At 44.3% G+C, this 13,227-nt stretch overlaps 1 protein-coding gene across 2 annotated transcripts in view; it reads left to right on the forward strand.

The window, feature by feature from the left end:
- Positions 1-13,227, forward strand: part of PDE3B (phosphodiesterase 3B) — a 177,838-nt gene that overhangs the window by 100,638 nt on the left and 63,973 nt on the right. For both annotated transcript variants that reach the window (XM_054971440.1, XM_054971441.1), the window contains exon 5: positions 5,770-5,876. In XM_054971440.1, the coding sequence (XP_054827415.1) occupies positions 5,770-5,876 (107 nt within the window). The remainder of the gene's footprint in view (positions 1-5,769; positions 5,877-13,227) is intronic.

Raw genomic sequence — 13,227 nt, forward strand, 5'->3', positions numbered from 1 at the left:
TCCCTGGTCTTTTCTTTAATTGTAACTCCTTGGCCTTTATCTTTTCCATAATTTCTTGCCTTTTTTCTTCTTTTCTCCTCTTATCTCTTGCATTTAAATCCATTAAAGTTCCTCTAATCACTGCTTTGTAGGTGTCCCAAACTTTGTCAATTGAAACATCTTTATTTAAATTGTATTGTATAAAGAATTTGGTCTCTCTTTGTAGTAGCACTGTATTATCTTCTAGTTGCAACAAATCTTCATTTATCCTCCATCCTCGTCTTTTGGTGCCTTTCCCAAATTTCCACATTACTGGGTTATGATCTGAGCCTACTTTAGGCATTACTTCCACATCTTTAGTCCATACCGCCAAATCTTTGGAGGCCCAGATCATATCAATTCTTTATAATGTCGAGTGTCTCACCGAATAGAACGTGTATTGTTTTGTTTTAGAATTACTTCTTCTCCATACATCTTCCAAATTTTCCTGATCTTTAATTTCAAAAAAGGATTTTGGCAAAAGTCCTCTTTTTTTTGTGAGCACCTTTTGTTTTTTTATCATTGTCCAAATTTGTTACTCCATTAAAGTCACCTGCCAGAATTATTTGAGCATATGTTAGTCCATCCAGTTGGTTCTGTAAATCTTTAAAAAAGTTCTCTTTAGCACCATTAGGTGCATAAATCCCAATCAAAAGTATTTTCTTTGTATTCCAAATTATTTCCACTGCTATATATCTAGCTTCCGCATCATTTAAAATCATTTTCGGCTGCAGCTCATCTTTAATATATAAAACAACTCCTCTTTTTTTCTGGTTTGACGCAGCTGCAAATTCTTTCCCCAGTTTAGCAAATTTTAAATATTTCACATCCTGTTTCCTAATATGTGTCTCCTGCAGACAAATTATATTACAATGTTGTTTGGATAGCCAGTGGAAAATGGTTTTACGTTTAGACGGTGAGTTTAGTCCATTTACATTCCAAGATATGATTTTACACTCCATAGTCAAATTTTAGATCTTTTGGGTAAGTCTTTTTCATAATCCTTTATGAACATTTCCATCTCATGTCCAGATCTGAGTGTTCTTTTGATCTCACAAAATTCAAAGCTCAATCCTGGTTGCCCAGGGCTTCATGCAGAGTGCCTCCACTAGCCCCACCTGGAGTGGCTTGGCTTTTGGCAACTCCTGGGCCAGGCTACTATTTTCTAGCTGGGGCGTGGCTTTGGGTTGTTGGGGCTGCTGCTGCTTCTCCTCCTCAGGTAAGGCCTTTGGGTGGGTGACTGCTGGGCCCCCAATCCCTCTGCCCTTGCCCCCTTCCACCTTGCTTAGTCCCCTTTCCTTCCCTAGGGGAGTGGGACTCGCTGGCCTCTCTCTGTCTCCCTCTGCCTCCTGAGGCCCTGGGCCTTTGCCCCTTGTCCCTGGCACTGACAGGTTCTGGCCCCATTTGCCCATGGGAGGGGTTGGCCTGCTGTCCCCCGGCTGCCCCCTCTGCCTGCCAGTCAGACCGGTTGACCTGCTGTCAGCTGGCCAACCAGTTGACCTGCTGTCTGCTGGCTGACCAGTTGGCCTGCTGGCTCCTGGCTGCCCCCTTTGTATGCCCGTCAGACCGGTTGACCTGCTTTTCCCTCCTACCAAGTCTGGGGGCTGGGACCCAGACCCCGGACACCCCCCACCCATACATTACCATGAAAAAAACTGTTCTCCCACACCCAGCAAAAAAAAAAGCTACAAACAAACAAAGCTATTTCAACAAGGAAACGTAAGGCCTACCCTTTCCTAGTGTTCCATTTCCAAAATACAATGTAATGATAAGGTTACTGGAAAGTAAAATAGATACTCACTTTTTTCCCTGTTAAAAGGAATAGAAGCTGGTCCTTAACAGAGTAGCATTGACTGCAGAGAAAACGTGATGACGGGTGGCTGGAGCGTGCTGGCTGGTGTGAGTGTATAAGTTTTAAAAGGGAAGCAGTTTTAGAAAAATTTTAGTTTTAAAAAAGAAGTCAGAGTTCTTTATTATAGAAACTCCATACTTTGATAGGAAAGTGAAGAGAGCTTCCTACCTACAGATCTGTCCTGAGGAGGATATCCTCATGAGTAGACATGGACATGGAACAAAAAACCCCCAACAAACTAGCAGGTTCGTGATTCGTGGGTTTCACGAACTACAGAACTGGATCAGTTATGAACCAGTTTGTGATTCATGGGATTTAAATGCCCCTTTCCAGCCTTAACAGCAGCAGGGAAAGGGGCATTTAACAGTTTAAAGGGCCCTTTCCTGCCTTGCAAGTGGCAGGTCCCTTTAAACTATCAGCTGGCAGGCGGCAGGGGGGATCCCCCCCCCACAGCATGGCAGCTGATAGTTTAAATGGACCTGTCTGGCAGGGCCCTTTAAACTGCCCAAACCCCAGGCCCCCTACCCCCCCAGCCCCACACTTACCTTATCCTGCAGTGCAGCATCCATTCTCTTCTCTCAGGAGGGGCAGCAAGGCCGTTTTTGGCCCCTTCCACTTCCCTGGGGGCCTGCAGGGCAACAGAAGAGGCTGAAAACGGCATTCCTGTCCCTCAAATGGCTGCCGTGGCAGCCATTTGAAGGGCAGGAAGGCCGTTTTCAGCCTCTTGAAGGGCAGGAAGGCCACTGGGGTTTGGGCAGTTTAAAGGGCTCTGCCAGGCAGGTCCTTTTAAACTATCAGCTGGCAGGCGGTGGGGGGGGTCCTACTGCAGCAGGGCCCTTAAAGGGGCAGTTTAAATGGCCATTTAACTGAGAAAATGGCCATTTAAACTGCCCCTGTAAATACGACACAATGAACCAGCATAAAGTTCGTGGAAGTTCCGTGGAGAGGAGCTTCCATGAACCCTGGTTTGCGAACCCCGAACCAGCCTGGTTCGTGGTTTTTTTTGGGTCATATTTAGGTTCATGCCCATCTCTACTCCTGAGTAGTAATCTACACATCAAAGGGCAGTAAAGGAATAAACAGTAAACAGATGGATATATTGTCGAAGGCTTTCATGGCCGGAGTACGATGGTTGTTGTGGGTTTTCCGGGCTGTATTGCCGTGGTCTTGGCATTGTAGTTCCTGACGTTTCGCCAGCAGCTGTGACTGGCATCTTCAGAGGTGTAGCACCGAAAGACAGGGATCTCTCAGTGTCAAAAAGATGCTCTGACCTGTCTATCTTTCTAACTCTCTGGTTTCTCCCCCTCTGAAACCTGAGGAATGGGACAGCATTAGAAGTGGAATCTTCTAACATTCCCTGAATGTAAATTGTAGCCATGCACTTATATTGCACTTATATCCAACAGAGGTCTTGCAATCAGACTGTTGCTACATTGAAAATGGGTAGAGCCACCCAGCGTTAAGGACTAAGCTAAGTAGTGTGTCATAGTCAACGGTATTTTAAGGCAGTGTATAAATTCTTTTTTATATAAAATTTATTTTTATAAATATAAGTAGAACAGAAAAAAGAAAATAAAAACAATAGCACAATTATAATTATGTCCAAAGAAAAAGAGTAAACATAATATAACAAACAATATAAATAACTCATGTTTTTTATATCCAGCACATACCAATCCTTGAATGTGTTTGGTGTCTGTCAGAAAAGAAAGTATAGTCTCCAATATTCAGATTTTGGATCTTACAAGAATCTTCCAATTGTAACATTTCCATATAATTAAACACATTTTGAAGAAGATGGGGGGAAGTGAAGAGAGGGGAGAGACTTCTGAGGTAAATGCTCTCTGGATTTATGGTTGTCAAAATTTCACATGCTCTCTGGTCCTTTCTTTTATTTATGTAAACCGCTTCAGTCACCCACAATGTAAAAGAGACACAAGCTTGGTTGATAGTTTGTAAGCTTTGTGTTCCCTTTGTAGGATCAAAAATCTTTTAGACATTTAACCCACTGAAGCCATCATATACTATTTAAGATATTAATTCAAAAAATAGTTTCTTGATAGGAGCGGAGAAAGCACATTTTGGGGAAGTTTGCCTTCTTTGTTTTTGTTTTTTCCACCTATCTTTTTCTTAGATCCATTACCCCATTCATGTCTCCGAAGATCATTATCTTCTTGAAAATTGAAAATGGATTGGAAAACATTTTCATAAAAACTTTCTCTTGCATTGTTTGGTGCATATATTGTTGCTAGTGTGTAAATCTTGCCTTCCAGGAGCCTGATTTTCAAAATCAAATATCTTCTATCAGAGTCTCTTAATTCTTCTGTAACATTTATTTGTAAATTGTTTATACAAACCGCAATACCTTTTAAAAATGATAAATTCTTAATAAACACACTAATACATACAAGCAAAAAAACCAGGAACAAAGCCCCAAAGAATCATGGAAATTATAATATAATATAACAGGAAGGGGGGGACAATCCTGTGCTTCATCGGCTATTGTAACTGAGACCCTCATGTGAGATCTGAGGGGGCTTGAGCCCCTTAACCCCCATGTAGTTCACTGGCTGCCTGGGGGGGCTCAGCCCCCCCTGGCCAAATCCGGGGGGGGCTCGAGCCTTTCAGCCCCCCCGTAGTTTACACCTATGACCACTTTGAGTCTCAGTGAGAAAAGCTGGCCAAAAATGACATAAATAATAAATAAATACTCTGCTGAGTGATGGCTACCTTCCATTTAAACAGAATGGTGAACTTTTACAGATACAGAATAAAGTACAGAACAGTGCATTATATCGCCTCTATGATGCCCCCCCCTTTTTGCTTAAACAACTTAAGTGGCACTAGAGGCATTTTTAAATTAAAAAATAATATTTAAAAAAGAGGGAACGTCAGGTGAATTCAGGGGTTGAAAATATTTGAGGTAACTCAATATAACTAACTCTGAAGTAAAATCAGTATACAAACAGACTTTAGGTCTTATGTTTCAGACTAATGAGAGGTTCTTAAGTTCATCACAGTTACTTAAATCTTTATGTTGAGAGGCTTTTGTTCCAGTGCTTTCCCAATTACTCTAGTACACTTAGAGTATTATCTTACTCTTTTGGTTTTAAGAAGGCCGGTACCCTCTTTCCAGTACCCAAACCCCTTCTCTTGAAATACCAGTACTCATCTACATGGAACAAGGGAAATTGTTTTGCACCAATACGAAAGTCTAGAAATGGAACTGCTTGATATTTTTAGTTCCATGACACTGAATTTAAAAAATATATAATGTTATTGGAACTGTGATTTGAGGGGGGAAACTGTGATGGGAGGCAGTACTTAACATTCTTTTTGCCCGATTTTCTCACTGAAAATTGCAACCCTGTTATCCCCAATGGCCTGCCCTGGGTAGCCCAGGCAAGCCTAATCTCATCAGATCTTGGAAGCGAAGCAGAGTCAGCCTTGTTTAGTAATTTTATGGGAGACCTCCAGAGAAGACCAGGGTTGCAGAGATATATGATGGCAAACCACCTTTCTCTTGCCTTGGAAACCCCAGCAGGGCTCGCCATAAGTCAGCTATGACTTGATAGCACTTTTCACCACCATTATCCCCAGCAGAGATAAGTAGCCATCTCCTTCACATTATAGTCCCAGCAGATGCATTGTGAAAAAAACAGAAAATGTTGGTAGAAGAACCATATGTATTTTTGTCAGTGATTTTGCTGTCTGTTATTTATGTACTTGGGCCCGAATACCTTTATATAAAGGATACATTTTTAGCAGGCATTGTTGTTTCATTTTACTGATTGTTTCCCTTTTATTCATAAGATTAAAATTATCTTATCTGTATAATATTTTGTTTAGTAGAATAATACAAGATGAACAAACCTTTTTCTTTCTTGTTTTACTCTTAGCCAAGGATCCTATCCAAATGGGCCTTTCAACACAAACCTGTTGACAATACCAAAACAAAGATCATCTTCAGTGACCTTGGCTCATAATATAGGCCCCAGGCGAGCTGGTAGGATGTCCATTACTTTTTTATAACTTGGCTGTAGAAGTGATATTTTTAATACAAGCATAGCATATAGCATACTAAATTATTTTGTTTTGTTAGAATTTTCACAGTTGATTCTTTGCTGTTGTCTGTCAAAACAAAAAAATTGTAATATTCTTATAAAATTGAAATACTTTCTGCTGCTCTGTGAGTCAAAATCAAAAAATGTGACATACTTTAAGAGGAGTTGACAGTGCCCACACCTGCTTAATTGGCTGGCACCAGTATGAGATGGCTTTGAGGCTCAGGCAAGGTTTAAATACTAAGTGTGGAAATGAGAATCAAAATAAAAATACCTAAAGTAACCCAAGCCCTCAGTTTTCAATTTGATTTGAGAAATCTGTTGGTCTGTGCCTGAGATTTGGAGCAAAGCAGAAAGAAAGAAAGAAAGAAAGAAAGAAAGAAAGAAAGAAAGAAAGAAAGAAAGAAAGAAAGAAAGAAAGAAAGAAAGAAAGAAAGAAAGAAAGAAAGAAAGAAAGAAAGAAAGAAAGAAAAATGGCACAATATGGTTGGTGGGACTGGCTCTGGTTGGTGGTGCACAACTTGTTAGTGCTAGGGCAGTATTATGCATTATAAATGCTATATCTAAGTTATCCAGAGAACTTTGTGATTAACTCTGCCATGTAGTCATCTGACTTTTCTATTCTCACAGTCATTCTCCACAATACATGCAAGGTGCTTTGGAAAGCAGCAGAGGATGGAAGCTATTTCAGTATCACTAGGAGAATGCTGTTAAAAGAAAAGAAAGGGCAAGAGTCCAAATGAATATGTACACATAAAGAAGTTTCTAAACTGAGGCCAACATGTATAGAATGTGCTGGTCTTTGCTTGCACAGATGTAATTTATAAATAAGGACATATATACACCACAGATATAAACAGGTTTAATAATGATTCATATATGCTGTAAACTGTGGAAACTATACTTCTGTGAGACAGTCCAAGGTTCATCATTGTGTCTTCTGTGAGAACTGCACATGCTCAAGCCAGCCATGGGCATTCTAAAGCTCCTAGTGGCTCAAGATGCTTGCCTAGCCTTTTTATGTGCTTTTCCCCCAGGTTCAGCTATAAAAGGTGGGACAAGTGGGTCCCTCTCTCAGTTTTTGCTTAGCTGCCACTGAAGAAGGACGTGTTCTTTGCTTCACTCCTCGATTTCAGTGATAGATGCAAGTTCAAGCTTTTGGCTCTGTGGTGTCAAAGGCTCTCTTCAAGAAGTTTTCACATTGTGGAACCAAGATGGCCCTATCAGATTGTTGAATAGTGTGTATTGAGCGTGACTGCACCAGCTTAAGGAGGATCCACAAAGAGTCCACACCTTGTTTGTTTGGTAAAGGTGTATAATACAATTTATTTATAGGTGGATTAAGAGCAATATATACAAGTTTACAGTCCAGAGAGACAAAGTGCTTCGCCTACACCTGGACTTGCAAGAAGCCCCTACCATACTGTACATAGTAGCTATATATACATGTAGACACCCAATCAGATACATGCATGAGTTTAGCTGAGTCATTCACTTCATGGTCTCCTGACTCTTAAGTTAACCATCTGACTCTCTGTCACCTGATGTGTCTACCTGTCATACTGATCGTTCTGATCTAAAGCCTCTGCACACTGGCTTTTGACACTTAGATATCAACACAGATGCGCACGACAAATGCCTTTTTTATCTGGGTGAGGCCCGTGACACCTTGCGGTATGTGGTCTGCTAACAATTTACACCCAAAAGGTGCCATGAAAGGGCATCACAACTTAAAGTGCCTCTGTGGGAGTCAGCCCTGAAGGGATCTACTGACTCCCAGCAAAATGCCACAGATAATGGATTGCATCACCCAGAACAGGCCTCCTCAGTTCCTCCAGCATATTTGGCACCTGCTCAGAACCAGTCAATTCCAGCTGTACCTTCGACGGTTCAACCTCGATGTCAATCAGAGCTGCCTATGTAGAAGGCTAAGCTCAAGTTGAAGCATGCTCATAACACAAAAGAGGAAAAAATCCTCATCTTCGGTTCTGACCACTTCAGTTGCATCAAATTCACACAGGGTTCTGAGAACTCCATCTCCAACCCCCAGAAGGCATTCTGCATCAGTTCCATCCCTTTCAGAGGGGAAGATTCCAGAAGTCATGGAACCATCTACAGCCATTTGTCCATTAATGCCATCACCAATATGGCCTCTGGAAAGACAGAAGACAGACCCGTCTGAGAATGAAAAGCACTTGGAACTGGCTCCCCACCATAGACACCATTGGTTTAATTACTCCCCATATTGGCTCTCCGTACCATTACTATGCTTACGGGTTTGAAGGTTCACTGAGCATGTACCTGCCCCCTCATTACGTCTTCCATGGCGAGGGTCCTTATGTTTCCATTCACACGGAACCAACAGGCAAATTTAAACCTTCTTTGGTTCCAGCCACAGTTTGAGAGGACAGTACTGTCCCAGAACCATTGTTGAACCATGCCACTCAGTCTAATGACAACTCTGATCGGATTTTGCATCAGAACTCCTTACTGAGGATCCTACTGTGTCCCTGAGTGAGGGTCTCTGTTTGTACACTGGACAGTTAGTCTGGATGGCCAGATCTCTGGACATTGAGGTGACTTGTTCTGCTCCAACCTTGATAAATCCAATCTTCAAGGACATACATTCAGAAGCGGCTGGGCCAGTGGCGTGCTTGACATGACCAAAGATGTGTAGTCCAGACCGACCTCGACTCCAGCAACATCAAAAAAGCTGGACAATATGTATGAAACCAAACAAGAAGGTTCAGGTTTCTTGTTTACTCACCTTCCTGTCTGTGTTCTGGGAAGGGGCAGACATGCCCTAGAGGAAATTTAGCGAACCTACTGCTCAGCAGGCCTGCGTATGCACAGTCTCATGTGTGCCTGCACAAAAGACCTCAAAGAACAACAGTTACAGGTAGGTACAAGCCTGTTTTCCTCCTTTTGGGCTCTCCCCTGCCTCTCGTATTTTCACTAAACTCATGGCAATAGTAGTAAGCCACCTCAGGAAGAAAGGGTGTATCAACTTTTCCTATCTTGATTATTGGCTTCTGATGGGCCACTCCAGAGAATCCCTGTCCCAAGACTCGTGTCTGGTCCTTACTATCTTCCTCCAGCTGGGCCTGAGGGTCAGTGTGGAGAAGTCATCCCTGGTTCCCTAGCAAAAGGTGATATTTTTGGGTGCAGTCTTAGACTCCTCCCTAGCCCTTGCCTTCCCTACCCTGGAAAGGATAGGGAAATTTCTCCTCACTCTGAACAAGGTCCTTTCATATAAGCACCTAAGTGCAAAACAAATTCAAAGGCTGTTAGGTTTTATGGCCTCTCTGACTCTGATACTTCAGTTTGCCAGGCTGAGGCTTTGTCCCCTTTGGTTTCTCCCCAGTTCACACCTCGATTTGCACAGATGCCTCTCTGTTGGGTTGGGGGGCTTGTTCTGGGACCACCCACATAAAGGGTGAATGGTCCTCTCAAGAATCATCTATGCACATCAACCTCCTCAAGCTCAGGGTAATAAGGTATGCTCTGAAGGCTTTGGTTTCCCTAATAGAAGGCAAGAATGTTCAGATACACACGGACAATACAACTGCCATGCGTTACTTGAACAGATGGGGGGGGGGCACAGCTTCCCTGGCTCTCTCCCAAGAATCCTCAGTGATATGGAAATGGGCTATCCAACACTGAATACTCTCTTTACCATACACATAGCAGGCAAGGATGATGTTCTGGCAAATGCACTAAGTTGGTCCAAATCCCAGAACTATAAATGGTTCATCCACACGGACTTCTTCCGTCCTTTTGTGGGGGTATCCTACCATAGACCTGTTTGCCACAGACCTCAACAAACCTATATCCTCCAGTGTCTAGGCCTATTCCCAATGGAGTCTCTCCTTGGTTCTCATTTCACTCATGCATAAACCTTCCAAGCCCCTAACTAACTGCTCCCATAAGGTTCTGACAGCTAAAATAGCCTTTCTGGTGGCTATCATCTCAGCTAGGAGAGTGAGTGAATTGCAAGCCCTGAGACATGATCCTCCTTTCATTAAGATGTTCACAGATAAGGTGGTCCTCCATCCAAGCCTCTCCTTTTTGCCGAAGGTCATCTCAGCTTTTCACTTAAATCAGGACATTGTCTTTCAGTATTTTTCACTACTCCTACAACTGATACAGAAAGACTTTTGCACACCCTTGATGTTAAATGTGCTTTGTGCTTCCACTTGGACAGGATAACTCCTTTCTGAAAAGACCCTAATCTCTTTTGGATTGTTTAAAGGGCTCAAAAAGGATCTGAAGGTCACCATATAGACCATTTCAAATTGGACAGTTTGGCTCGTTAAGGAGCATGCAAACTATCTAAACAACCATGTCCGTTGCACATAAGAGTGCACTCTACAAGGGCTCAATCCACCTCATCAGCCTTTAACTTGGGCATTCTTGTGGTGGAACTATGTAAGGCAGCCACCTGGTCTCCACCATCCACATTCATCAAGCATTATGCCCAGGGCTTTTTTTCTGGGGAAAGAGGTGGTGGAACTCAGTGGGTTGCCCTCAGAGAAAATGGCCACCAGCCATGTGATCATTTTCAAGAGGTTCCGGAACTCCGTTCCCCCATGTTCCCCCTGAAAAAAAGCCCTGATTATGCCATTGATATAGACTCCAGGAAGGATGCAGCTGTGGGCAAGGCCATCCTCATAAGTCTCTTCCATTAAAGAGTTTCACACCGACCTCTTTGGTAATTTAGCTTGCTAATCTCTCATGTGGGACTGCACAGAAGACACAATGAAAACAGGGTTGCACTTACCTGTAACTATTGTTAATCAAGTGGTCTTCTACGCAGGCACACGTCCCTCCCTCCTTCCCCACACGTGCTATTTTTCTTTCCTTTCTTCTACACCAGTGTCAGCCACTCACCTTGCCTTCATAGCTGTGCCTGGGTGAAAAGTGGGTGAAAAGGCTAGGTGAGCATCTCGTGCCTTTAGAAGCTTTAAAACGTCCATGGCTGGCTTGCGTATGTTCAGTTCCCATGTGTGCCTGCACAGAAGACCACTTGATGAACAACAGTTACAGGTTAGTGCAACTCTGTTTTCTTTAACAACATTTCCTTTTTTTGTGGTTATACAAATAGTAATAATACAAAACAAGCAGTAGAGTGCAAAATGCACAAAACAACACAATTGAGATATTTACAAGTAATGTACTTCATACTCTATTCTTTTACATCCAACTGTCAAAAATCTTGTTTAATTTTTTTTATAATCATTTATCTGAAATATTTGTCTATCAGGACAGTTCTATCACATAGTTTTTAAAACTACTATTGGAGGGTTGTATCTCAGCGAAAATCTGAACCTTATGCATTTTTAAACTCATGAACATTTCTAAAACAAGAAAGCATCAAGGTGCTTTGCCACTAAACAGCATATGCTGATCTTCAATCTTCCCTGTTGATGCAGATATTTATTTCTCTAGGATATTTCAAAGTTCATCTACGGTCTTCCTGTGCAGGCACACATTGGACTGCGCCTAGGCCTGGTGTCATGGCCCAGTCTGAGAGTGAGGTCTCCTCTGGAGGAGAGGAGCCTCGTGTAGCCAGCCAGGACTCCTCAGGAGAAGAGGAGCCCTGTGTAGCCAGCCCTAGCCCTGATTCAGCAGAAGCCAGCAATCAGGAGCAACAGCTGCTGGCTGATCAGAGCTTGCAGCCAGCAGCTGAGACACCAGCACCCTCTAGCTCCTACACCACAGGGGAAGCTCAGCCAGGGACTTCTACAGGTGCAGCGCAGCCAAGAGCCTCCACCCCCCCAGGTTCACCCACGCCCAAGGAACGCCGCAGGCAGCGCCAGAGACTGGAACTGCAGGAGAGACGGCGCAGTGCTCGCCTCTTGAGCCAACGCCAGCTGCTGGAGAGTGACGATGAGTAGTGTCAGGATGGAGCCCCAGCAGCTGGCTGAAAACCACGCCTGGCTATAAGAGCCAGTCTGGAGGAACTGCCGGGCGTGGAAGCAACGTGTCTACTGCCTGCAACCACTCCATGTTTCGTGAACCTTGCCCGTGCCTGCTTTTGGACCTGACGCTATCGGTGACTGACCTTGGACTGTGCCTGACCTTGCTTTTGGACTCTGGACTCACTCCTGGCTTTATCTTGTGCTCTGACCACCAGTTTGACTTGGCTTTTGCTCTTGAAACTCCCCTTTGACTTTGGCCTTAAGGTTTGGACTTGAACCACCCTGCTTGGGCTGGCCCAGCCCATGACACCTGCCGATACTGGAGATTTTTATAGCTCAAAGCCACTAGGGGGCGCTCCCGCCTCCAAGCACGCATGCGCAGCCGTTTTCCCGCCAAAACGGCTCCTAAGAGGCGGAGCGCCCCTCACATACCCTCAGTTTCTCTTTCACCGCCGATTGTTGAGGTTTACAGCTCTTCCTTCATACGCGATGTCGGAGACGGCCTTGTTCAAGCGGTGTGAGACCTGTAATTGCAAGATGACAAGGTCGGATGGTCATTCTATTTGCTTATATTGCCTTGGGGAAACGCACAACACTCAGGCGTGCAAGCATTGCCGCGCGTTTACCTCCAAGGCCAGGGCGGAGCGAGCGGATCGCCTGCATGCCTCCCTCTGGCAGCGTGTGATGTCTGTTGAAGATCCTCCACCAAAATCATCTTCTGCTCCGTCTGCGCCCTCTCGGCCTCCTCCGGAGGCATCGGGTTCCAAGACTCCTCGCTCCCAACCGTCTCCAAGTCGATCGGAGTTGAGATCCGGGAGAATGGCCACTGTTCGGAGTTCGTCGGAACCGACCGCTTCAGTTCCGAGACCTGCTCGGAGTCGGCCTCCTTTGACCTCTTCGACTGTCCAGATCTCACCTGTCCATGGAGCCCGTAGAAGTACAACTCCCTCGGTTCCAAGGACGACCCACCGGCTCCTCCAGCCCCTTCGGATCTGACGACTTCGGATCTGGCTATGAGGTCGAAGACGGGAGTCATTCCTGAAAAGAAGAAGAAACATAAACACTCCAGCAAGCACGACAAGGCAGTTTTAGAGAGCCTGATTACTGCTCCCCCGTCGGTTCCGATCGAATCCGCTACTGCCCCTGAGGAGTGGCGTGCAGAATCAACTGACCATCCTTCATCTAAGACCCCTCCAGTAAGAGAGATTCAGGAGGAAGATGTCACGCTGATCGAGAAGCCTCCTACACCATCTGGTCGGCCTCGATCGGCTTCATATGAATTGGGCTCAGTTCGTTCGGTAAGGAGTCTACGGAGTCGGTCTGGACATCGATCTGACCATCGGAGCACACCTTGTTCCTACCGGAGCCGATC

Source organism: Eublepharis macularius, chromosome 2, assembly GCF_028583425.1.
Source record: "Eublepharis macularius isolate TG4126 chromosome 2, MPM_Emac_v1.0, whole genome shotgun sequence".
Classification (NCBI taxonomy): Eukaryota; Metazoa; Chordata; class Lepidosauria; order Squamata; family Eublepharidae; genus Eublepharis; species Eublepharis macularius.